Source organism: Carcharodon carcharias, chromosome 8 (assembly GCF_017639515.1).
Source record: "Carcharodon carcharias isolate sCarCar2 chromosome 8, sCarCar2.pri, whole genome shotgun sequence".
Lineage (NCBI taxonomy): Eukaryota > Metazoa > Chordata > Chondrichthyes > Lamniformes > Lamnidae > Carcharodon > Carcharodon carcharias.
This window is the reverse complement of record NC_054474.1, coordinates 47,724,366-47,751,532: the sequence shown is the minus strand read 5'-3', so window position 1 is coordinate 47,751,532 and position 27,167 is coordinate 47,724,366. Positions and strand designations below refer to the sequence as shown.

Sequence of the window (27,167 nt, the reverse complement as noted above, 5' to 3'; positions counted from 1 at the left end):
AAACAGTTTGAGAGGGGTAGGTGGTAGCGTAGTGGTATTGTCACTGGACTGGTATTCCAGAAACCCAGGGGTAAAGGAGTAATGCTCTGGGGCCTGGGTTCCTACCAGAAGATGGTGGAATTTGAATCCAATAAAAATCTGGAAGTCTAACGATGACTATGAAACCATTGCCGATTGTCATAAAAACCCATCTGATTCACTAATGTCCTTTAAGGAAGGAAATCTGCTGTCCCTACTTGGTCTGGCCTACATGTGACTCCAGACCCACAGCAATGTGGTTGACTCTTAAATACCCTCTGGACAAGGGCAATTGGGGATGGGCAGTAAATGCTGGCCAAGCCAGCGATGCCTACATCCCATGAACGAATTTTAAAAAAAGCTGCTAAGATGGATTTGCATGTTGAATATGGGGATGTAAAACTTCTGTGAAATATACAAAGACAGCAGTATTTAAAGCAAGTTATAGAAGGTTTGGGTATGCAGAACATCTGCTGGCTCAGCATCTGGGACAAAAATCACACAAGGAAATAGGTTTGGGAAGAAGAGGTTTTTCCAAAAGTATGGAGATTTAAATAACTCAGTTCTATTATTACTGAGCTAATTTACTGGCTTTTGTTATTTGTAGACTGGTGTAACCTAATCATTGCTATGTACTAGCAAATCAGTGTCTGTTAACCAATAAAAATTTTAAACCAGAACTCTGCATTGGCAACACAGGACAAGAATTGTCATTAATTTGAAATGGAACAATTTGTTCCTCTTACCTCAGCCCTAGTTTTCAACACATCTATTATTTTTTCTTCCTTGGGAGTATCTACTTGCAGCTGCGTGAAACTTAGTTATCTTCTGTGGTGCTATGAATCATCTGACAGAAGACATGCCTTGGTGGAATAAATTGGCTGCTGCTGTTTGTCCCATGTAGAGTGAAGTGCTGCATTATTTTGAGCCACTCCATCTAGTGGCCTACTAAAACCAATAAAGAGTTGGTTAAGTGAGTCTTGTTAAGACTTTATTTTTAATCACTATCCTAAAGTGGCATCCCAGCACTCAACTGCTAGATTTACCAAACACACATAGCAAGCTGTTTATTATCGCTTCTCTTCTAACTCTTGAAATAAATTATATTTAAACAGTTTAATTGTGTTGTAATCTTACTTTGCATAATAGAAACAGTAGGGGCAATTTTACTGTTATCGCTAGGTGAAATCAATGAAAAAGATAATCGGGTCAGATATGAAATGTACTGTTGCTAAAAGTACCCAAAATATGTTTAGGTGAGTAAGAAATATTGTGTGGGTCACTTATTGATATTGTAATTGTCAGAACTGGTTTTGAACCTTTTAACATTGAATGGTTTATTTTCCTCTTAGGTGTTGCTGTTATTGATAAACCACTATGACTCTACACTTGAGCTACAGTGGGATTCAAGTGAAAACTGATTCGCATTCTGGTGAAGACTGACCTAGGTGTTTTTTTTTAACTATTTATACTACTTGGATGCATGGTATACTGTGTGAGTAATAGCTCAGCAGTTACCCTGTCAAAAAGATACCAGCACAGCAATACGCATTTTTAAAAAATCAAGCACAAATCTAAGGGTATATCAAGATATGGAAACATGTTCACTACTAGCACTGCAAGTGAAACTAAGTGCAAGTTAGCAGGCACGTGCTATCACTTTGCTTTTGCCAAGTGATCTGGGATGTCCAGTATTGATAAGTGTCAGCCGTCAACAGAGCCCGATTGACTGGAGAATGTGAACTTTCTACTGTTACATGTGGGTTCTACATAGTATCATTGCTGAAAATCAAGCTGCTGCCTTTTAAAGCACAATTGTTTGGATCAGATGAAGCACTGTATTATCATGTCAACCATTTTAAAAGAGACAAACCTAACATTCTAACCTTTGGGGAGCAGAAAAGACACTTGCCATAATGGATTATGTTGAGATGAGCTGCTACTGCTATTTCAAATGATATGCAAACCCCTCTTTTCCCCCTCAAATTTAAGATTAGATCCCCTATTTTGACAGGTGAGCTAATAGAAGTCCCTGTTGTAAGTAGTCCCCTTAGTAGCCAGAAAACTTCAATGCAGCCTACAAATTCTGTGAGAGTTTGCTATTGTCAGTACAGAAACTGTTTGGACACTGGAACCTCTTTTGTACTGGTGCCATGCAACACGCATAGTAGTCCAAACCAAAATGGACCAGAATTCTTATTGACTTTTCAGTCCCATAGTTTAGAGTAGTGATATTCTTTAATCTACATAGATTGCATTAGCAGTACTCTAATCTTTTTTTTAAAAAAAACCCTTAGGCACCTGTAGTCACAGGTAATGTGCAGTTGGTAACAGGCAAGATAAACTATCATACCTGTCCCTCTAGTTGCTCTGGAGGAGTTGGAATTAAATGGTTTAATGGTACACCAGCCATATTATCTCAGTGAAAAAGAGAACTTTAAACCACCCTGCAGAAGGATTTAAAAAACAATGCCTTTAACCTCAAGTTTCTGTTGTCCAGAGTTCCAAAGTTTGCAGCTAATTGTTTGGCTACTTTTAATGGCTACTGCCACCTAGTGAAAATTCTGACAAGCAAAATGCTAAAAACACTTTTTTTAAAAGAACAAAAAAAATTATAATATTTTAATACGAAACGTCTTCAAATTCATTCTGGCTACAGGTAGTATGTTTTTATATCTAATAATACTTGGAGCAGTATTACTTCAAGGCTCTGAGGCTGCACTTGTATTCCTGTTATGAGTAGAATTCTTACCTGTGAGGTACTATTTAATAACATTGTAAATGTGGTTATAGTTATTCACTAAGTGGGTATAGCCTTATTCATTTTTGGTATATCTGTTCCTCTGTGAAACATCAGCTTAAAACAAACAAGCTTTTCATACTTTCTTGGACTCGAACTCAAGTTCTGTCGAAGGGTCATGAGGACTCGAAACGTCAACTCTTTTCTTCTCCGCCGATGCTGCCAGACCTGCTGAGTTTTTCCAGGTAATTCTGTTTTTGTTTAAGCTTTTCATACTATTTGCTTTATATTTTTTGAATTTCTTTCCTTTCCATTTCCTCCTTTACTATTTTTCTTCTCTGTTTACTACTTTTTTCTTTTATTTTGGTACTTTTATGGTTGTTTGTTTCTCCTGTTTAATAAACCATCCCCCTACTTTTTTGTTTTCAATGATTCTCCAGGCTCTGAGCATTGAAATATATGAACCTTGATTTTCTTTTTGTGTCTCTGTGCAGATAATTTTGAGGCTCGTATGCAGTGTTTGAGGCTTGGAGATGCTTGTCGTACATCCACCTTGCCTCTTCCCTTTCTTTCTCATTTTTTTGAAGTTTTCTTTTCATCTCTTAATTTCATGATTTTTTTTGTCGTTTATTGTGTTTCGCTTTTGAATCCTATTTTACCTCTGCTGTTTCCATGCAGCCACCAAACACCACTACTGGAGCATATTAGATTGATGGTAATGCTCCACTGCTGCAGTAACCTGGTAAGTGTTGCTCATGGCTTATTTAAGAACATTGTGCAGCATGAGGGGACAATATGGAAAATATAAAATGCAATAGGGAATGAATGAGTGAAACGTTAACCCATTTGGGGCTTCTGGGGAGCCATGACAGGGGACTTGGAGTCAAATTAGTCATTAATGCAAAAAAGTTTATGTCCTGCCTTTCAAGTGAATTTGTTTAATGTGTATGTTCAAATTACAAGAGGTGCAACAATTATAGAAGTTTTTAGTTTTCCTCACAAGAATTTTCGATTATGGTTCGATTGCTCATTTATGAAATCATTGGTTGATTTGAATATTTTTGGCAACCTAATGACAAGCAAATGTAGTTCAATGCAAATCAAGTATCTTGGTGCCAATGTGATCCTGCCATTGATTATCAACAAAATGTTATTGAATTTGATCATGGTTGCACTTCTAATATCAAATGTAAGTTACTAATTTAATTTATGGAAGTTATTAAGTTCAGTATAAATACTATTCCATTCTAAGCAGTGTTACAAAATAACTCTCCATCCACAATAATGAGTGTCATAAAACATAATTAAGTTGTAATCCTCTAACCCTGTCTTCATTGATATGTAATGGACTACCAAATCAGACCAAAAAGGTCATACTATAGTGACAGAGTATGGTGTCAGGGATTAATGTACCATTGCACTCTGCTGTCATTTGAAACAGTGTTTGAAATCTTTTTAGGTTCTATGTAATGATTTATTTTAAATGTTCATGCCATATCTGTGGAACACAAGACTGTGAAGCACTCCTGACTGTATTTTATTTTTCAAAATGTCAATAAAATGACGGAAATAATTTGAACATTTCATTGTTTATTCTGCTTGGATGGATGCACACACTTTTTTTTGTGTAGCCCTCAACATTTTCCCCCTACCTTAGAGCACTGGCAACTGGAATCAGTTCTCTATTTCTCTAATTTTAAAATGTATTGGTTTTTCAGTGTAGTGGTTCTTTCATTTCATAAAGGAGCTGAATTTATAGCGGAAAGAAGAAAATGACAAGTTCTCAGAATGACAAGGAACAGAAATGTTTAAAGTACAAAGCAGATAGCTCAGCACCTGAAAAACAGTCAGATTGATCTTTAAGTTACAAGTGAATTCACGGGTAATTTTAAACTCCTTTGTTTCATACTTTTTTCAGATTTGTCAGATTTGTAATTTAATCTCATCTGAGTTAAATTCATGACTAAAAGTTGAAACCACCTTTAGTTTATACGTACAGATCTTTCTTCTGTCAAGTGTTTTGATTGTATCCTGTAAAATATTACAGAAATGTTAATGAGTAATTTATGATTAGAATTTCAGGAATATTTTAAAAATAGTTGCTTGGTAGTACAAAACTTGAATATTGCTGAAAAGAGAGACGTATTGCCAAAGATTTTTGTCTTGCACGCATCAGGACAAATGCAAGAATGCCAAATTTCAAATGATCATAATTTATATCACAGGAGAAAAAGATCTTGAATGATTGGCAAGCCAACTCTGGCTAAGGCGTTGCCATGGAGAAAGCAACAGGGAACTATAGGCTCCCCAAGCTCCCAGGTAATTCAAAAGGCACAAGGCTTGAACATATTCCTTTTGTTTGCAGAGAACAGCTCCCTTTATAGGAATGTATGTCACGTCTATCAAGCTTAAATGAGCCACATTGCATGCTCAACTGATTATCTTAAATTGGTTGTTAGTGTAGCCATTAACACACTCAGGGTTGTTCAGTACATGCTGCTTAATCACAAAATCACATTTAATGGTAGACCTTTTGCAAGTGCCAGTGGTTGAGTAGAGTCTGTATTCTGCCTGTTATAAACAACCAAAGGAACATGTTGTTTGATTCGATCAGTCTACCGATAGATATGATTCTGCGATTTTTCAGGTAGCTGATGCCTCCAGGTAGGGAGGCTGGAGCGCAGTTGGTTGCTCATGCATTTGGATAGTTATGAATGCATCAAGATGCCTCCTCCATCCCCTCCCCCAGGAAAACCCACAAATGAACAGGCAAGATTGAAAGTGAAACAGTGAACTTTTATTGAAGCAGCATACCCAGTGAAAGAATTTTGATGTAGTTAGTGCTAAACTTTACATAAACATTGAGGCACTTGGTGGCAGACACACTTAAAATTGTGTTAACTAACTAATTATTGCTTTGTAAACAAAAATGGTTGATTTTTAAAAAAAGTTAAATAGTTTAAAATGATTTTTGACCAAGACAGCAGCAATGAAATAAATTGTAATACAAACAATCATAAAAAATATAAATCTCAATAAATAACACCAACATTTCAAGAGTGAAAAACAGGGAATAATTCACTAATGGCAATTTCACACCAAGTCTCTGGAGTACAGATAAAAGATCTTTATAATTACTTAGTATCTCCAATACCAGTTGAATTTTATGCTCAATTGATTTTAGATTGAACCCTGATCACCCCAGCCATAAACAAGTTATTTGCTATTCATTGTAGCCTTAACATTTTAAGAAATTGCAATTTTAAAATATCACCCCTTTTTTAGTTAATTTATGGGATGTGGGTGAGATTGGCTAGGCCAGCACTTATTGCCCAGCCCTAACTGCCCTTGAGAAAGTGGTGGTGACCTGCCTTCTTGAACCGCTGCAGTCCTTGTGGTGTAAAAAAAAACTACGAATCTGAGCAAATCACATTTAAGCACAGTTTTTTCAACAATGTTCCACGCTCTGTTGCATGCTGCAGTCAGCACTCCTAGGAACAAAGGAACAGGAGTAGACCCTTTAGCCCTTCAAGCCTGTTCCACGATCAGTGATGTTTTGTATGTTGGTTGTGTGGCCTATCTTATCTTGAGTAACTCTGGTCTGACTTGGGTAGGTTACTTCAAATTGCTTTATTAACACTATACAAGGTAGGCTAGAGTAGGTATATCTCGCTTGAATACAGACTGTACCATCTGCTCTAGAGAGTCTATAACACATGACTGCTGATGTCACTGCTACATTATGATATACATCACTAACTCATTACCATAACTATTAGCCCATTATACTACATGTAAGATTATGGCTGATCTGCAACCTAACCCCACACACCTACCTTTGCCCTACATCTCTTAATATGTTTGGTTAACAAAAATTTGTCAATCTCAGATTTAAAATTAACAATTGATCTGGCATCAATTGCTGTTAGCTGAAGAGAGTTCCAAACTTCTAAAACTTACTTTGCGTGTAGAAGTGTTTCCTAATTTCACTACTGAAAGGTCTGGCTCAGAGCTTGTACCACCTCCTCTCACGCCAACATATTAACCTTTTCTGGTGCTGTACACTTCTCTTTTTCAGAAGCTGCCAATGCCTCACCTCCACTTTGTTGAAGTGTGTTCAGATCTTAATCACTAAAGTTGTGATATCTCTTCTCCAATATCCTTTGCTCTGCCATCTTTTATTCTGAAAGTAAGTGCATGGTTTTTTCAAAAAGTTACTTTGCACTTGCAGTGGTTATGCTGCTGGACAAGTAATCCAGAAACAAATTCAAAAAGCACCATGACAGCTGGGGAATTTAAATTCAGCTAATTAAATAAATCTGAAATTAAAACCTAGTAGCAGTAAAGGTGACCATGAAACTACAGGATTGTCATAAAAACCAATTCAGTTCACTAATATCCTTTTGAGAAGGAAATCTGGAATGTGGGTGATTCTTAATTACCCCAGCAAGCCACACAGTTGTATCAAATCATTGTAAAAAAATTCTAATAGGAATAAAACTGGACGGACCACATGGACCAAAAACCAGGTACAGCAATGGCAGACCAAGCCCAGTTGACCCTACAAACTTCTCCCAATTAACATTGGGGACTTATGCGAAAATTGGGAGTGCTATCCTAATGAACAGTCAAGCACAGTATGACCTAATCATATTTATAGATTTATAATTTTCAGTGTCCCGGACTGCTCCATTATCACCTCTGGGTATGTCCTATCCCATCGGCAGAACAAATCCATCAAGAGTTGATAGCACAATGCTATACTGCCATGGGGCTGTGGCCCTGGGAGTCCTTAACATTGTCTCTACGTTTAATGAGGTCTCATGGCATCAGGCCAAACATGGGCAAGGAAATTTGCAGATTACCACCTACTTGTAGGAGATAAAAAAGGAGGGGGGTGGGGTGGGGGCGGTAGCACTAATGGTTAAAGAATCAATTCCATTTGTGAGAAGGGATGATATACTAAATGGGTCAACAAATGAGGCTTTATGGATTGAGTTTAAAAATAAAAAAGGGGCAGTCACACTACTGGGAGTATACTACAGACTCCCAAATAGTGAAAGGGAGATAGAAGAACAAATATGTAAGCAAATTTCTGCTTGTAAGAACAAGAGGGCAATAATAGTAGGAGACTTCAACTATCCTAACATCAACTGGGGTTCAAACAATATAAGGGGCACTGAGGGAGAAAAATTCATACGTGTCCAGGAAATTTTTTTCAACCAATTAGTGACAAACCCAATGAAAGGAGATGCAATTCTAGACTTTGTCTTGGGGAACGAAGAAGGCCAAGTGGGTGAAGTGACAGTTGGTAACCATATCGGGGACAGTGATCATAATTCAGTTAGATTTAGCATTACCATGGAAAAGGACAGAGATAAGGCAGGAGTAAAAGTCTTGAACTGGGGGAAGGCAAATTTTGCAGAAATAAGAAGGGACTTGGCTGAGGTGGACTGGACAGCACTGCTGGAGGATAAACCAGTGGGAAGCGCTAAAAAATGAGATCCTAATTGTACAAAGTAGACATGTGCCCTACAAAAATAAGACTGGTACTGCCAAATCTAGCCCCCCCCCGGTTGTCTAGAGGAATCCAGGGGAAGATCAAACAGAAAAAGAAAGCATACGATAGGCACAAAGAACTAAGCACTACAGAAAGCCTAGACGAATATAGGAAGTGCAGGGACAGTGAAAAAGGAAATAACGAAATCAAAAAAAGGGCATGAAGAAACATTAGCAAGTAAAGTTAAAGATAACCCAAAGATGTTTTACCAATACATTAATGCTAAAAGGTTAGTTAAAGAAAAAGTGGGACTTATCAGAGATGAAGATGGAAACTTGTGTGTAGATGCAGAGGCTGTGGGAAGGGTTTTGAATGAATATTTTGTCTCCGTGTTTACAAAGGAAAGGGAGGATGTAGATATAGTAGTCCAGGAGGAACACTGCGAGATATTGGACGAGATAGTCATAAAGAGAGAGGAAGTACTCAAAGGGTTGAAATCTTTGAAAATTGATACGTCACCAGGGCCAGATGGATTGTTTCCGAGGCTGCTGAAGGAAGTCAGGGAGGAGATAGCAGATGCTCTGAGGATGATTTTCCTGTCTTCACTGGATACAGGGGAGGTGCCAGAGGACTGAAGAAATGCAAACCTAGTTCCATTGTTTAAAAGGGATCAAAGGAAATGCCAAACAATTATAGGCCAGTTAGTCTTACATTGATGGTGAGCAAATTAGTAGAATCAATCCTGAGAGATAGGATTAACTGTCATGTGGAAAGGCATGGACTAGTCAGGGATGGTCAGCATGGATTTATTAAAGGGAGGTCTTGCCTCACAAATTTGATTGAATTCTTTGAGGAAATGACAAAATGACAAGAAGGGTTGATGAAGGTAGTGCAGTGGATGTTGTGTACATAGATTTTAGCAAGGCGTTTGACAAGGTCCCACATGGCAGATTGGTCAGGAAAGTAAAAGCCCATGGGATTCAGGGTAATGTGGCAAACTGGGTAAAAGGTTGGCTTTGCAACAGGAAACAAAGAGTAATGGTTGATGGATGCCCTTGCAAATAGAAAGTTGTCTCAAGCGGTGTTCCACAGGGCTCAGTGTTGGGACCCTTGCTGTTTGTGTTATATATTAACAATTTGGACGTGAACGTGGGGGGCACGATTGGGAAATTTGCAGACGACACAAAGATTGGCCGAGTAGTGGATAGCCATAATCTACAAAACGATATAGTTGGGTTGGGTGGAGGGGGCGGTAAAGTGGCAGATGGACTTTAACATAGAGAGGTGTGAGGTCATACATTTAGGGAGGTCAAACAGTTAGAGGGATTACAAAATAAATGGGAATATACTAAGAGTGGTACATGAAGTGGGAGATCTTGGCGTACAAGTACACAGGTCCCTGAAGGCAGCAGTTCAAGTAGACAAGGTTGTAAAGAAGGCATATGGAATGCTTTCCTTCATTGGCAGAGATATAGATTATAAAAGTAAGGATATAATTTTGGAATTGTATAAAACACTCGTGAGGCCACAGCTGGAGTATTGTGTGCAGTTCTGGTCATCATATTACAGGAAGGACGTAATATCCCTGGAGAGAGTGTAGAGGAGGTTTACAAGAATGTTGCCAGGGTTAGAAAAGCGTAGATCCGAGGAGAGATTGGATAGGTTGGGGTTATTTTCCTTAGAACAAAGAAGGCTGAGAGATGACTTGATTGAGGTGTACAAAATTATGAGGGGAATAGATGGTGGACAGGATAAAATTGTTTTCCTTGATGGAGAATTTTAGAACTAGGGAACATAGATTTAAGATAAGTAGCAGAAGGTGTAGGGGGGACAAGAGAAAGAACTTTTTTACGCAGAGGGCAGTGGGTGTCTGGAATTCGCTGCCCAAGTTGGTGGTAGAGGCAGAAACTTTAAACTCTTTTAAAAAGTACCTGGATCTGCACCTAAAGTGCTGTACGCTGCAGGGCTATGGGCTGGGTGTAGGAAGGTGGGATTAGAAAGGGCACCTGGGTGACCTCAGCCTGGCATGGACAAGATGGGCCGAATGACCTCCTGTGCTGTAACTTTTCTATGGTTCTAACTGATGAATACGTACTCTTCCATGTTAAACACTATTTGTAAGGAGCTTTTATAGGGTAGCAAGAAAACAAATGTACCCTGGGTGGTAGCCTATCACTAAGAGTAGCTCGATAGCATCTTGATTGACAGAGTTGGCTAAAAACCGAAGAACATAGCTGCTAGACTAGGTCTGCGCAAGGTGTTGAGGAAATTAGCTATGGGTCCTCACAACATCACTGCTGTGATATTGAAGACTTGTGCTCCCAAACTGGCTGCACCTCTTGCCAAGTGGTTTTCCAGAACACACACAATACTGGCATCTATCCCTAACAAAGTAGAAAATTGCCCATGTATGTCCTGTTCAGAAACAGCAGGAAAAATCCAATCCAGCCAATAACCAGACAAAAGTTTACTTTCAATCATCAGCAAAGTGTTAGACAGTGGTATCAAGTGGCATTGATTCAGCAACAACCTGCTCACTGATGTACAGTTTGAATTCTGTCAGGACTACTTGGCTCCAGACCTCATTACAAACTGGGTCCAAACATGGACAAATGAGCTGAATTCCAGATGAAATGTGAAAGTGTCCTTGGTATCAAGGCAGCATTTGACCAAAAATGGCATCCAGGAATTGAAGGTAATAGTGATCAGTGAAAACTCTCCACAACAGGAGTCATACATGGCACAAAAGAAAATGGGTGTGGTTGTTGGAGGCTAATCATCTTAGCCCCAGGACATTGCTGCAGGAGTTCCTCAGAACAGTGCCCAAGGCCCAACCATTTTCAGCTGACTCATCAATGACCTTCCCTCCATCATAAGAAAGTGAAATCATCAGTGAACAATGTTCAGTTCCATACCAACTCCTCAGATAGTGAAGCAGCGCATCCTTGCAAGCAACAAGGACAACATTCAGGCTTAGTTAACAAGTGGCACATAACGTTTGTGCCATATAAGTATCAGGTAATGAGTATCTCCGACAATCCGAAAGAAAGATTCTAAGCACCCCCCTTTGACATTCAACAGCATTACCTGGACTGAATTCCCTCACCATCAACATTTTGGTGATTACCACTGACAGAAACTTAACTGGACCTGCCACATTAATACAGGGGCTACAAGAGCAGGCAGGAAACTAGGTATTCTGCAGCAAGTAACTCAACTCCCAAAAGACTTTCAATCATCTGCAAAACGTAAGTCAGGAGTTTGATGGAATACACCCCACTTGTTTAGATAAGCGCAGCTCCAATAACACACAAGAAGCTCAACACCATCCAGGACATAGCAGCCCACTGGATTGGCACCCCACACACCACATTAAACATTCAATCCCTCTACCACTGATGCACTGTGACTGCAGTGTGTGCCATCTGCAAGATGTACTGCAGCCATTCACCATGGTTTCTTCAGCTGTACCTTCCAATTCACCACCTCTATCACCTAGAAGAACTAGGATTGCAGGTGCATCGGAATACTACCACCTGAAAGTTCCCCTCCAAGTTACACACCCTCCTAACTTCAAAATATATCATTTTTCCTTCATCGTCGATGCTTCAACATCCTAGAACTCCCTCTCTAAAAGTACTGAAGGTGTACCTACACCAATCACTTAGAGAGGTTAGTAGGCAGCACAATGAATGAAGAATGTCATTCATTCGCTGATAACCACAAAATCCAAGCCATTGTTTCCACTGCTTTCCCAACTTTCTGTTATCTTGTTACTTCTTTCCTGCTCTTGTTCTTCTGCTACTGCTTTATCTGCTCTTTCCACTGTGAAATGCTTGGATGTTTTATTACATTGAAGATGCTACAAAAATTCAAGTTTGCTGAATTGGCCAGTCTCAACCTAGCTTCTACTGGTATAGGCCTATAACTCTATTAATTGGGAACTGGTATTAAACTGACAACCTCAATCTCATTCAGACAGTTTTTTCCATAGAGGAAAAAGCTAATCAGATGGATACCGCCTACAGAAACATATTTAACATTTGCCTTGCACAAGACCAGTTATCATATGCTCAGCAGACGTGAGTATTGCAACCCTAGCAATAATTGACACCTGGTTCAATAAAAGATAACTCAGTAATAACTAGCACTGAAACTGGCAGTATTTATTAGCAATTATGCACAACTGCAGTGTTCCCATACCATGATGGGAATATTCTGTTTATGAGCAAGGAAGCTTCTCAAGATGCCCTGGCACAGTCTGAGAACAATAGGGTTTTGCTTAATGGATGGGGTTAGTTACCACTATATTTGTTGGAATTATCCCACATACTTTTTTTTAAAGCTATGTCCTTGCTACGAGAGAAGACAAGAGAAAATACAAATCTAGTAAGGTGAGCTGTGAAGAGAGAGAAAAATTGAGACAAGGCGGAAGAGAAAGAGAATGAGATGAGATTAATACCACTTTATGTCACAATCTGTTGATTTGAACTATATATTTTGTTGGAAGCAACTTCTCATGATTTCGCATCATGAATAATGGGAAACAAGGAAATGGCAGAGACTTTGAACAAATATCTGTCTTTTCAATGGAAGGTACACACAACATCCCAAGGATAGTCGAAAAGCAGGGGGCAAAGGGGAGTGAGGAATTAAAACAATCGTGATCACTAGAGGAAAAAGTACTAAGAAAACTATATTAATGACTTGGATGAAGAGACCGACTCTATTGTAGCCAAATTAGCTGACAGTACAAAGATAGGTAGCAAAGCAGGTTTTGAAGAGGATATAATGAGTCTGCAAAGGGATATAGATAGGTTGAGAGTGGGCAAAAATTGGTCAGGTGGAGTATAATGTGGGCAAATGTGAGATTATCCACTTTGGCAGGAAGAATAGAAAAACAGAATATTATTTAAATGGGGAGAGACTGCAGAATACTGGTGCAGTGGGATCTGGGTATCCCTGCACATGAATCACAAAAGGTTACCATGCAGGTACAGCAAGTAATTAAGAAGGTAAAAGGAATGTTAGCCTTTATTGCAAGAGGGATGGAATATAAAAATAGGGGAGTCTTGCTACAACGGTACAGCATGTTGGTACACTTAGTTTTGGTGTACAGACTGTACAGTTTTGGTCTCTGTACTTAAAGAATATACTTGTATTGGAAGCAGTTCAGAGAAGGTTCGCTAGTCTGATTCCTGGGATGAAGGAGTTGTCTTATGAGGAAAGGCTGGAACTATACTCATTGGAGTTTCAAAGAATGAGAGGTGATCATATTGAAACATAAAATTCTAAGGGAGCTTGACAAGGTAGATACTGAGAGGATGTTTCACCTTGTGGGAGAAATTAGAACTGGGGGCACAGTTTAAAAATAAAGGGTCTCCCATTTAAGATGGTGATGTGGAGAAATTTCTTCTCTTTGAAGGTTGTTAGCTTTTGGAATTCTCTTCCATAGAGAGCAGTGGAGGCTGGGTCATTGAATATATTCAAGGCTGAGCTAGACAAATTTTTAATCATCAAGGGTTATGGGGGGCCAGTTAATGCCCCAATCAGATCAGCCAGGAGCAGGCTCAGTAGATTGAATGGCTTACTCCTGTACCTATTTCTTATGAAAATGGCACCTTGCCGAAACAGCAAGATACATAGTGCCTTTCCTAAAGCCAGCCAATGTTTTTGATATTTATATGCTTATCTCCTTCTCTCTTTAATCTCCTCCAACCTCACAACCCTATGAGATATCTGTGTTCATCTGGCCTCTTGAGCATCCACAATTTTAATTGCTCCATCACCGGCAGCTATGCCTTCAGCTGTCTAGGCCCTAAACTCTGAAATCCCTCCCTAAATCTCTCTGCCTCTTCTCCTTCAAGACTTTTCGTAAAACCTACTACTTTTGCCAATATTTTGGCCATCTGCCCAAATATCACCTTATGTGGCTCACGTGCCAAATTTACTTTTATAACACAGGATTGATAGCATATACAGCACACACAGCCCATTCAGCCCAACTAGCCTATGCTGGAATTTATGCTCCACTCGAGCCTCCTGCCATCTTTCCTCATCTTAATCTAATCTCTGTTGCCTTCTCACTCATATGATTGTCCAGCCTCTCCTTAAATGCATCTTTATTATTAGCTTCAACAACTGCCTGTGGTAACAAGTTCCACATTATCACCACTCTTTGGATAAAGAAGTTTCTTCTGAATTTCCTAATGCTCCTGTGAAGCACCTTGGGATTTTTTATCACGTTAAAAGCACCATATGAATACATTATTGTTGGTTATAAGCATCAAACTAAAATACCAATGTAGTGGGACTTCCATGCAGAAGACCTGTGGTCCATTTCGTCCACCTATCCACAGAATTGCATTGGTGTACTTCAAAGAATCTTAAATCTTATTTGTTGACAAGACCTTATCTGTACCCCTCGTAAAAACAATTAAAGTTTTTTTTGTTCCATTAACCATGTAAATAATCCTTTTCATGTATTTGCAGGCCTTTAGTTAAATAATGGTTATATTTGTCTATTTTATTCTGTTGTATTTGTGTATTCTGTATGCAGTAGAAATGCTTGGATTCAATTTGTCTAAATCTATAATAGTTCTACATACTTCAGTCATAACTCCTTTCAGTCTTTTTTCAAGAGGAGCCAGGGTAGCCAATCTTTCTCATATGACATTCTCTTATGTTTTGGGCCTTTCAATGTAACTCCTCCAATAATTGAACATTCTCTTGAAATTGGGAGACCAACAAAGCATGCAGTACTCTAGACCTGGTCTTACCAAAGTCAAATACATTTAAAATTGGCCTCTCAGCAACGCATCCCAAAACTCTGTTTCCTTTTTTTCAATAGCCTGGAAGCTTTGTATGGATATATTTAACAATTTGTCCCTCAAAACCTCAAGATCCATCTCCTGCTGCAAAATATCAAGCACACTCCCATTTTGTAGATAACCTACATCAGCCTTCCATCTGACAAATTTCATAACCTTAAATTTCCCTGAAAGGGCCTCAATGTCCTAGGAACCTGAAACCCTCTGCACTCTGTGAAGGCATTGATTAATAAATTTAACCTGTCATTGCCTAACCTACACAGCATGTGATAGAGGAGTAATTCTGAGATCACCCTTTAAGTTTTAATTTAAATCCTGATGCAGCCTCTGCTAGACCTCTTTCCTATGACATTGATCCTTACATGGACCATTGCTTCTGATTGTCCACTTGCTCTGTTATTGTCTTCACCTGGCATCAGAGAGACAACAAACCATTTGGGATTCAAATAATGCTAGAATGTCTGGAACACAAAAGATAGATGAAAGGTTCATGAATCTATGGTCAAAAATTTTGAATGAGGATTTGCCACCAAATGGGAAGCAAAACAGGGCTCAGGCTTGGAAACAGACTCCACCGAGTTTTGCGCTTGGTTATGCCAGAAAGGAATGATACAAATGGGTAAGCGAAACCGGTGTTCGCGATAATAAACCAGCCTTGCTACACTCTTTCCTGCTCTCAGTGTTAGCAGTCTGGTTGCTGTGACGTATTCTCCCCATATTGGATTGCCCGCACAGCGCAACATCAGTCCACCGGATCGTCCAATCAGCGGCCGCCAATCCGCATGAGTCGAGTTTTTTTTACCTTGGCAATCTAGGATCCGCCTCCTCTTCGGACGGCGGTTGGCTGCGACAACAGGACCGGCCCGACGCTCAGGGAGATTCCGGTGCTCAATTTGTTCATTCGCTTGTCAATCAGACCGTGAGCTGGTGTTGGGGTAAGGAGATGGTACCTCCCCGGTCAAGCGTATTCAGGTTGCACCAGGCTACTTTGAACATCAAATGATCGGCCTGGAGAATGGATGGAAACAGCAGCATTATTACTTCGGCAATTCTAGCCATTGATTACATGGATTCTTTACTCCCGCAAAATCCCTTACAAGAGCCTTTCAAAAATGCATGGAACTACATGCTGGACAATTTTACCAAATTTCAAATAGCTACCTGGGGTTCTCTTCTTGTTCACGAAGGTGTTTATTTCTTGTTCTGTTTACCGGGTTTTATTTTTCAGTTTATTCCAGCCATGCAGAAGTATAAGATACAAAAGGTAAGAATTGTTTAAGGTGAGTAGTTATTATTAGGAGGCGAAGGATGTGTATTATTTACTGTTGGACTCAGGGTATCTTTTGAATTCTATAAAGTATCTCTCAAATGGGCACTTATTCTATCCAATATTCCTAAGAGTTTAAATGGAAAATAGCTAATGCTTTCTGCTGGGTTCAGGTTAATATGTTCGTAGAATATCATGTAAGTGAACAATCTGTGTAAAAAAAACTTAAGGAATTTCGAGTATATGTAATGTTCTATTCCGCCTCTTGGTGCTTTTATATTATTGATACAAGTTAAATTGTAACAAATTGACGATCATTGGGCAAATATAGAATGTGTAGAAAAATTGTAACAGGCATCTGGAATCTCTAAGAAATTGTTTAGTTATAACTCTGAATACATTTTCAACGTTGTGAAATATAATTATTACAAACATGGTAGAGAATGTGCCCTCACCTAGCTGTGTTCCAAAACTTTGGGGGAGAAAATACCTCTCTTTTACTAGTACTTCTGTTTCCTGTTAGAACATTTCAATAAATATTTGTGTCCAAGCCACACCGTCTGTCAAGTAAGGAGTTGTGAGGTGGGGCAAGCATGTAATTTATGCCAAAAAATATAGGCGGGTATGACCCTCCTACCAGGGATTGTATCTATAGTCCCTGCTAAAAAGCTCTTGGCCTGAGCTTGGTTGACTATAATGCACATGGCATTAATATAAATTGCAAGCAGCAATCATATACCTTAAGAACCACTGCCAGAGTGTTGTCCTGGTTAAATTACTGTATTTCTTATGAATCCTATCATCCACCTTTGTCAGCTATACCATAGGAAGTGCTGGTTATCACTGAAAATATTGGGCAAAATGGTCACAGTAAATGTACAAGTGTGACCGTAACATTTCATTACAATGTAAATTTAGTTCAGTAAGAAATTAATTGCAAGAAATATTCTGACACATGTTTTAGGTAAAAGTTTAAAACTGGGTAGATCACTGTTTGTAGTTACTGTTTGCCACAAGTAGGAGTAAAGCTAACATTTAGAAATGGATATGTTAATTTAGATTAACATAAACTGTGTTAATCTAAACAGTATTAAACTCATGGCCATTTGTAAATTTAAGTTTGAAGTGGACTTGAATTTGTTTGCCTTTTGTGTGGAAAGTTGCACTGCAGTAATGGTCACTCTGCTTGAGGAGTAGGGACAATTATTGCAGAACAACACCCTTTCTGTTCTTCCAGCAGTTTCCTTCACAGCAGCACGCTTAAACTTTTAGATTAATTTTAACATTTGTTTATTTTTGATTTAAATAGAGAATGTTAATTCCAGTAATTGGAGAACAATTTTTTTAAAACTGTATAGTAGCATAGTAGTTATGCTACTGGACTAGTACTCTATTGACCTGAACTAATGGTCCAGAGACATGATTTCAAATTCCCCACAGCAACTCGGGAATATAAATTCTAGATTAAAAAGCCAGTATCTGTAATGGTGTCCATGGAGCTATCGGATTGTTGCAAAAACCTATCTGGTTCATGAATGTCTGTTAGGGAAAGAAATTTGTCATCCTTACTGGGTCTTGCCTACTCATGACTCCAGACCCACTGCAATGTGTTTCACTCTTAACTGCCCTCTGAAATGATCTAGCAAGACACTCAGTTGTATTCAAGACCCACTGCAATGTGTTTCACTCTTAACTGCCCTCTGAAATGATCTAGCAAGACACTCAGTTGTATTCAAGAAGGTGGATCACACCTACCCCACATCCTGTGAATGAATAATAAAAAAAAAAAAATGAATGGAACAAAATGAGGGATCTGAATTAGACCATATCGTTTGTGATCATGTAATTGACATTAAACTTCCAGACATTGTTTGCCCTACATAGTCAGCTCCCTCAATGATGTTACCATTAGTTGCTGTTTAAACAAAACCTAACCTTGAACTTCCCTGGGAGTCCAGCAGAATGAACCAGGAAAAGACAGAGATCATCAAGTACCAAGTCTTCATGGTTTCTTTAGAGTGCCTGATTGGCCTCATGAGGGGTGGCACCTCTGCCCATAAACAACACCAAAGGGCATGGATTGAGTGGAGGGTAACTCCTGTACCGAGAGTTTGGGAGATTGAGGCCGATACACTGCCATCCCAGATGTGGTGGGGAGGCACCAATGCCTGCAACATCATGGGGTATGTGCAAATGGAGAGCATTCCCACTGTGCAAATTTCAGCAGAGTCTGAGTTTAGGATACTGGGTAGAATTCCATAATAACTGCTGGGATTGTGACTCATATTCAAGGCTATGTGTGTATTTAAAAAAAGGGGAGAAAAGATGTTTAAAATAGTTCTTGTTTCCTGTATTTGCTTTTCTAAGTAAGTTGTACATACAATGAGAGTTCTTTTACCATCATCCTTTTTGAATGTAGGACAGGCCTGAAAGTATTGAGAAACAATGGAAGTGCTTCAAAGTGCTCTTGTTCAACCACTTCTGCATCCAGCTGCCACTGATCTGTGGTACTTACTACTTCACTGAATTCTTCAACATTCCGTATAACTGGGACAATATGCCACGATGGTAAGATGTCATTGCCTCACCCCACTACCCATAAAGCCTTTGTTCATGGTTTTTCACCTCAAGGCTTGAATTTTCCAACCTTAGCCAGCCTCCTAAGCTGCACCCAATACAAACTGTAACTCATACCGAGTTCAATTGCCTGCATCCTATCCCACACTAAGTCCTGAATATTTATACATTATTAATTTGAATCTGGTATAGGCAGATTATTACAGTACTCTATCTGGGATATTGCTGTTGCTCAGTGATGTGGCACCTATCACCCCAGCCCTCACCAATCTTCACCGGCTCCCCTACTCCACAGTGTTCATTCACAACCTCACTTTGAACCTCCTTCAACCCTGTGCTTAGCTTGCACCTTCTACCATTCTGAGTTTCCAACCATTGTAGTTTTCCACACTCGATGATCTTCTGAAACGCTCTTATGTTTCAACATCTTCATCCCCACCTTCAGAAGCTTCATTAAAACCTAATGCTTCAACCATCACTTTGGCCGTCTTCTCTAACTTCCCAGTTTTGGCTTGTTATCTGATCAACTCCTCATGCAGTGCCGAGAGACAGCTTACTGTTTTGAAGCCAGACTATAAGTACATGTTTTTAATGTTATTTGTTAATAGAAAATAATCCTGATTATGTGACAGAAAATGAAGTGAAACATTTGAATTTCATTGGAATAACAGGCAGAATAGTGAGAGGTAATTTTCTGACTCTGCTGCTGGTGGGAAGGTTCACCTCCTGGAATTACAGATCAGAACTTCAGACGTGGGGTTATGCCTAATTTCCTGACCGTTAAATTGGAAATTCATGAGCAGTATGTACCTGAATTCCTGATGTGCGTTGCTGGTGGTCAAGGCTCTTGAGACCTGTGCAAAGTCAGAAAATTATTCCTGTGGTTTAAATATGGAATTCTTCAAGTTTAAGTCCAATAGAGCATTCTTTACTGATGTAATGATCCTAAATACTGCTATATTATTCTCTCCGATACAGGCAGATCATTGCAATGCAATGTCTGGGCTGTGCTATTGTTGAGGACACTTGGCACTACTTTCTACACAGACTGTTGCATCACAAGAGAATCTACAAATATATTCATAAAGTTCATCATGAATTTACGGTGAGTCACCCATTTCACAGATACTGGTAGAGGTCTTTTTCATTTTGGCACGTTGAGAAAACTTGGCTGTTGTGAATTGCCCAGCCGACCATTCTCCAACCCACCCATCTACCTTCCCATTGACTTCAATATTGTATATTGCTGAAAACTCCATTCATAATACATCAATATTTTGTCTTTGGTCCTGTAGCATGACAATAATATATTAACAACCCTAGTGGAGCAGCTTCCTGTGGTCCTATGACTGGTCTCTTTCAGCATGTGAAGTATTTGCTGCATTTGGACCAAACCCTGATTCTAGGTCTCATTTTCTAGACTATTATATAAATTAGAGTTGTTCTTGTATTGATATACATGAAAGGAAATTGAAAACTATGTATATTTGCTTGTACTCTTTTTGCTGCAAGAATTGAGACCTAGTGAAAATACAAAATATTTCTTTTGTGATCTGACCAACAAAACCGTTAAGTCTGGAGTTAGTTCATTTATTGAATAGTTGCTGTCTCTAGCAACTGTTTCTACCAAACCTCTGAATTCTGCTTTCAAAGGCTTCATATAAATTCTTGTTATTAACAGTACTGTAAATGTTTTACATTGTACTTTCACTGGCCCTTATTTTTATCATTTTACATCATTCTTTCAGTGTTTACTTTCAGTGAATGTTTTCTTGTGCATGTGCCACTCAGTTTTAATTTTGTTCAAAATTCTGTGTTATCCAGGCTCCCTTTGGCATGCAAGCTGAATATGCCCACCCAGCAGAGACACTCATCCTCGGAATGGGTTTTTTCATTGGCATCATGATCTTCTGTAATCACGTAATCCTCCTGTGGGCTTGGGTGACCTTTCGTCTCCTGGAAACAATAGATGTACACAGGTAAAGATGGCATTCAAGTAGCATAGGCATAAAACCTATTTGTTTAGAGTTTGAGGATGAATTAGACAGAAGTTACAGAAAAAAGGAGTCTCTTTGTTATTACTTTTTCACTGATAAATGTAAACCCACGTAAAAAAATAGATTTCACTGATACTGTATTGGATCATCATCCAAAAGTCAGGCTATTGAAGACTGCTTGGTTCCACAGATTTGAATGACACGTTTTAAGACACAACTATTTGGTCCATGTGCTTGTTCCTTTATGGATAGAATTTAGTTGAATCTTTATGTTAGTGAACAGTCGCATAGAATATTACAGCATCAAGATTGAGAAGTGAACTTCAGTCGCTTTAGTGTTGAGTTCAGTCGCATTTTGGCATTTTGTCCTAAGTACCTGAACATCGACTAGATATAATTGAAGTACTTTGTAAATAATGTAAAGAGCAAAAGAAAGTATGGCAGAAAATGAGTAGTCCAAAGCTATAAGATTTTTAAATTTGAGTGAAATAAAAAGGAGATATTTATAAATTGTATGTTGAAAGTTCTAATTAAATATATATTGTCAGAATCATAATACGTTCTTCCATAATATAAAGTTGCTATATTAAATTATTGAAACATTAAATCCAGTGAAACTATAAAATCCAGTGAAACTATAAACCAACTCTTACAATTTTCTGATGAAGACCTTTTTCACAGTTTGAAAGAAGCTTGCCTCAATATGTGCATTATAGATTGTTTTTGAGAATACCTACCCCTTCACTCCTTTCTAAAATAGATTTTGGGAACTGTGTGTGTTCATGAAGCTAAGTGGGGGTGTGGGGTTCAGCACTTGGATATTGTAACCTAGTAGCTGCCATTTTGCTGACATAACTTCATGGCAGTGTGGACACCCCATTTTAAATGACAGTGATGTTGGTCAGATCATAGCATGGGGCATTTCATCTGAATGGGTTTACCCTGTTTGCTGCTGCTCTAAATTATGACACTGCAATGTCCTTAATCTCTAAACAGAGTAGTCACAGGATCTACATTTTTATGTAACAGAATATGGTTGGGCTTACTAAAGAATTTTGTCTTTAAGATACTGCAGACTTCTAAGGGTTTTTGTTTTAACTCTAAGCCCAAAGTAGCACCCCCTCCCAGGCCTGTGTCAGTAAGATTTTATTTTCAATTTTCCACCCAAGCTATCCAATTATTTGTAAGAAAGAGGCCAGAATTCTCCCAGTCGGTTGGAGTTGAGCTCTGAGGTGGGGAAAAAGGGAAAAGAAGGGAAAAGCCTAGCAGGAGAGCTCCCCCACCTGCTCTCTCCTCTGAGTGACTTTCCCAGGGGCGAGCTGTCAGTAGAATCAAGAACACCAGGGACAGGCAGGCAATTAAGATTCTTAAAGTCTCAATTATTGGCTATTTTTGGAGAGGGAGGCAAGTTTGCCAGCTTCGTACCTGTCCAGAGCCCGACAACACTTTGGAGATGGCTTCATGGTGGGACTTCGTAGCGCCATCATCGCCTATCGAATATGCAGATGTAAAGGATCAAAAAGGCTGTATGTGATCCATCTGCAGCTGAATGCATTCATGTGGAGGTGATTCCTCTCCAGGCTGATGCCCCTGATAGCCCCAGGTCTTCCTTTTGCATGTGCCATTTGGATTCTGTCGTGAGGCAACTTCTCGCTCTCCCCCTGCCTGGGCAGTGCTCACCTGTCTTGAGTGGAACTGCCAGCTGGCCTTCCCTTGTCTGTGTACCACCTATCGCACTTTACTGGTACAAGATCGTCTAAGTGGAAAGACTGCAGACACAGGCAGGGTTGAGACCCAGAAATGCCCGTCAATTTTTATAATTCTGTAAGATTCCAGCCAAAGGCTCCTCTGTAGTTGTAAAAGGAGTGAAATGCTTAGCAGTTGCCATCAGGTGAAAACAAAACTCTGAATGTCTGTAAGAGCAGCAGCAACAGGTGAGTAGGTGACTGGAATGAACAGAGTTTCTACAATGTCCCTTATGATTGCTGGAGAGTGATTTGGGGTGCTGGGGGACCAGGAGGAGTGAGGAGTGCTATACCCAGGTTGTAATGCATGTTATGGAGATTGGAAAGACTTTATTGTCTGAGTCAAAATACTGAAGCACTTCCTGCACTGAACTCATGATCCTGATAATGTTGCCGGTGTTGAAAATACCTGGTGCCCCAACACTTCCTGCACTTATTTCATTATACAGTATAATACAAAGCCTGCCCAGCCACTGTCGCATTATGTCTGGGAAAATGGGAACTCAAGCTCTGCAGCCTAGTTTGGAGGGTGTGGTTACTTCCATGGCTGCTGTAGCCAGGCCCTCACACTGGGAGTCTGTGTCTAAGACTCTTTCAGTTTTGATTGGCACCAATTTGAGCTTCAATTAGGCCCTGGTTTCTACCACCTTCAAAAGACTGGAAGATTTGGAGAGATGGGAGCCTCATCATATTAATCTCATATAGTTTGCTCTTTAGAAAATCTGTGGGAGTGAATAGCTGCAGCTCATGGGGGAGGCTGTGTGCAACAGGAGTAGCACATGCTCCCTCAGGATGACAGTACATTTGGTTCCTTGCTAATAGAAACATAGAAAATAGGAGCAGGAGTAGGCTCTTTGAGTCTGCTCCGCCATTCTTTATGATCATGGCTGATCATCCAACTCAATAGCCTGCTCCTGCTTTTTCTCCATATCCTTTTGCCCCAAGAGCTGCCTACAGTGATAGCGGAAAGCCAACTGGGCCCTGCTCAGGTCTGAGATCCTAGAGGGTTGATGTTAGACGTTAAAAATAAATTGATGCTTTGGACTCTGCAAATTTGTTTACAGTGTGGTTCTATTGCCAGCTCAGTACCTGCTATGTCAGATGTCATGTACATGAAAATTGGTCAAAGGTCCTTTATTACAAGATGGAAGGACTGGTAGCAAGTGATTTTGAAGAGTATTAATGCTAGGGTGAGGGAAATTAGCAAATTAGCTGAAGTATTGGACAATCAACTGTTCACGGATAGCTCTGCCTGCTCTTGTTGCTCTTGCTGGGTCAAATAGTGATTATGGTGGATTGGCGCAATGTGAACACTGCGACAGCTGCTAGGGAACCCAGCATAGACCTGCACGTATCAGTGGCAGGATCAATTATCAGGTGAACATAGATGGATTGGTAGCCTTTCCTGTCCGTGAAGACTTCTGGCTGTGAAGCCTTTTCGATGTGTCAAGTCCTGTGGAAACTTGATGGTGGGGGGGATCAGGGTGAGAATGGGCCAGTAAGTGCAGCACACTAATTTTAGGGCCACTACCATCCTCTTCTTGCCAGGTGAACCGAGTTGAAATGAACTGTATGGAATGTTTTACTGAAAGTGTTTACTGAAGCAATCACAGTTTTTAAAGGGGAATTAGTAATTGATGAAGAAATATATTAAAGGCTATGGGGAAAGAACCAGGAAATATGGTTGTCGGGGTTAATTTTCCTCTTCACTGCCTGGGTGGTAAGCTGGCAGGGCACGTCACCCTCTATTCATAGAACATGCCTGAGTTTCATTCAGTTGATTTCAGTAGCTTGAAAACTGGGCAGGCGACTCACTCTGCCAGGTCATCGCCAATAGCTGTAGCAGGGGAGCTAGCACAGACATGATGGACAAATCGCCCACACCCACACCCAGGATTCAGTGATTCTTTAAATTAGACCACATAATACAGAAAAACAACATCTTAAAAACAAAGAAGTAATGTTACGGTAAAGACAATGGAATGAATTTTATGTGCCCCTAGTGGGTGTGTTTCCTGCCCACCCGTGAGCTCACCCCGTAATATGTGGGGTGGGTGGGCACTGAAATTGGCAGCCTGCCCACCAAATTTAAATGAACAATAAAAGGTCAATTAGGCTTGTCATCAAGCCTATTGACCCTGATAATATGCTGCCCAAACAGTAAAACATTTGGCACGGGCAGCAGGGTGGGAGCAGGAAGCCTGATTTTTCTTTTTTTTTACCAAAAAAAAGCAGAGGAGTCGCTCTTTGGTGTCTGCTCTTTGCCGATCGTGGGGTGGCTCACCCTTAGACTGAACTCCCCTCCCCCTTTCCTTGCCCCTCCCGCCCCACTGCCCCTCTCCCTGACGCACCCACACCCTCCCAGACCCTAGACATGGCTGCTCTGAAGATCCTAGGCCTTGTGCACCGTTCTTCAGCAGCAGGCCCAGCAGCTGCCAATGACACCTTCCTGGCGCTGCTGGGACTCATGGAACTACCGGTCAATTGGATTGGCTGGCAGCTGCAGAGGACAGGACTAGTGGAAGTCCTACTCTAACCTCATTAGTCTGCCCCGCAACACTCCACGTCATTGTAGTTACAGTGGGGGTAATGACATTCACCCTCTCCTCCCCCCCCCCCCCCCCCCCCCCGGCCCATGCAGTAATCCACCCTGTATTTCATAATGTATGAATTTTTTTTATTCATTGATGGGATGCAGACGTTGCTGGCTAGGCCAGCATTTATTGCCTGTCCCCAGTTGCCCTTGAGAAGGTGGTGGTGAAATGCTGCAGCCCATGTGGTGTAGGTACACCCACAGTGTTGTTAGGAAGGGAGTTCCAGCATTTTGACCCAGCGACAGCGAAGGAACGGCGATATATTTCCAAGTCAGGATGGTGAGTGGCTTGGAGGGGAACTTCCAGGTGGTGGTGTTCCCATCTATCTGCTACCCTTGTCCTTCTAGATGGTAGCTGTCATGAATTTGGGAGGTGCTGCCTAAGGAGCCTTGGTGAGTTCCTGCAGCGTATCTATAGAAATGCACATGTAAATGTATGAGTGAAGTTCCTCACTTGCTAATTATCTTTTAATTCTATTTTCTTAGTGGTTACGATGTTCCTCTAAATCTTCTGCACTTGATTCCATTTTATGGTGGTTCCCGTTTCCATGACTTTCATCACATGAACTTTGTTGGAAACTACTCTTCGACCTTCACGTGGTGGGACAAGATGTTTGGAACGGACTCACAGTTCCAGATGTACAGTGATAAGGTGAAGATGGACAAGGAAATGAAAAAGGACAAATAAATTCACAAAACCAACAACATAAAAATATAACAGTTTTACATCAAATTACTATAACCAGGAAATCGAGAAATCTAATCAACAGCTGAACTGTTTCTTAAATTGATGCTCTTAAACTTCAACATCAGGAACCATTATTTGGCTACCATCTTTTAACAGATAAAATATTCTAAACTTTTCTCCTGGAGTTCAACTGAAAAAGTAGCAGTGTTAACTATACACTCGTACAAACAGAATGTCAATGTTTCTCATGACCTCGATTTGTATTTCATGTACCAAATGCATACATTCATTTTATCACTTATTTCAAATTTGAAAGGATAATCTTAAACTTCTTTCTCTTTCTAAAAGGGTTATAGGGGAAACATTTTTATGTGTTATTTGTGGTGTTGAAACTTTAATATGATTGGCCTTGTTATTTTTGTAACTTCCTCTACAATATTTCCATGTTATACTGTAGAATCAGTAATTGTAACAGCATGTTTTTATAAACATATGTTATGCTCTACAGTGTAATTGCTTTTAAGGGTTGCAGCTCTGGAATAAAGGCCTGAAGTATTGAAAGTCGTCTTCCAAGCACCCATTACGGTTTGTGGTTTCTCACTGTTATTTTTGATCTATAGGATAATATAACCAAACATTTCCAGTCAATGTTAATATTTGGTTACAGTCAAATAACACTGGATTTTATTAGTACCATGTAGGGTGATAGTTCCATTTGGGCATCAGATATATCATTTGATCAAACTTCCATACATTTCCTGCACTAAGAACTGTTGTTGTCGTGCTATATCATTGTTCTTGGAGATCTCTTTTATTAGTAAACATCTCTGGCATACATATCTCAATGTTTTGTTAATATAAATTTGATCTGTTTTACTCAGTATTAAAGTAGGGCAGTACCATTTTATTTTGCAAAATGGATCAAACTTCGTTCAGATGACCTCACTTGTTTGCAGTTCATTTTCAGCTGATACTTTCTGAACTGCTGTGAGATGATGAAGGATACAGCTCCTTAACAAGCAATATCAAAATTCTCCTGTGTGGAGAACATTGTGCCACATTATTGTTAATGAAAGCAACCATGAAAAGAATCAGAGAAGATATAAACTCACAATATGCAATTTATTTGCAACTTTAGCATTTTCAGCCTTTTGCTAATAAAAGATTGCATGTATTGAACTTGTTTTAGAATACGTCAGTATGAAGATTATA

At 39.7% G+C, this 27,167-nt stretch overlaps 2 protein-coding genes across 9 annotated transcripts in view; both read left to right on the top strand.

Annotated features, from left to right (window-relative positions):
• Positions 1-6,926, top strand: part of LOC121281092 (kelch-like protein 3) — a 178,176-nt gene extending 171,250 nt beyond the window's left edge. For 6 of the 8 annotated variants that reach the window (XM_041193755.1, XM_041193757.1, XM_041193759.1 and 3 more), the window contains one exon: positions 1,371-4,337. In XM_041193755.1, the coding sequence (XP_041049689.1) occupies positions 1,371-1,399 (29 nt within the window). In that variant the 3' untranslated portion in view covers positions 1,400-4,337. Of the gene's footprint in view, positions 1-1,370; positions 4,338-4,502; positions 4,641-4,983; positions 5,078-6,836 lie in introns of those variants that run through there. The other 2 variants (XR_005943812.1, XR_005943813.1) reach the window with 2 other exon arrangements.
• A 9,004-nt stretch (positions 6,927-15,930) lies between these two features.
• LOC121281186 (methylsterol monooxygenase 1-like) lies at positions 15,931-26,512 on the top strand. Its single transcript, XM_041193948.1, has 5 exons — positions 15,931-16,352; positions 18,775-18,923; positions 19,911-20,037; positions 20,757-20,911; positions 25,754-26,512. Exons 1-5 carry the CDS (start codon positions 16,104-16,106, stop codon positions 25,953-25,955), a joined length of 882 nt encoding a protein of 293 aa, XP_041049882.1. The 5' UTR covers positions 15,931-16,103; the 3' UTR covers positions 25,956-26,512.
• The last annotated feature ends 655 nt before the right edge of the window (positions 26,513-27,167 follow it).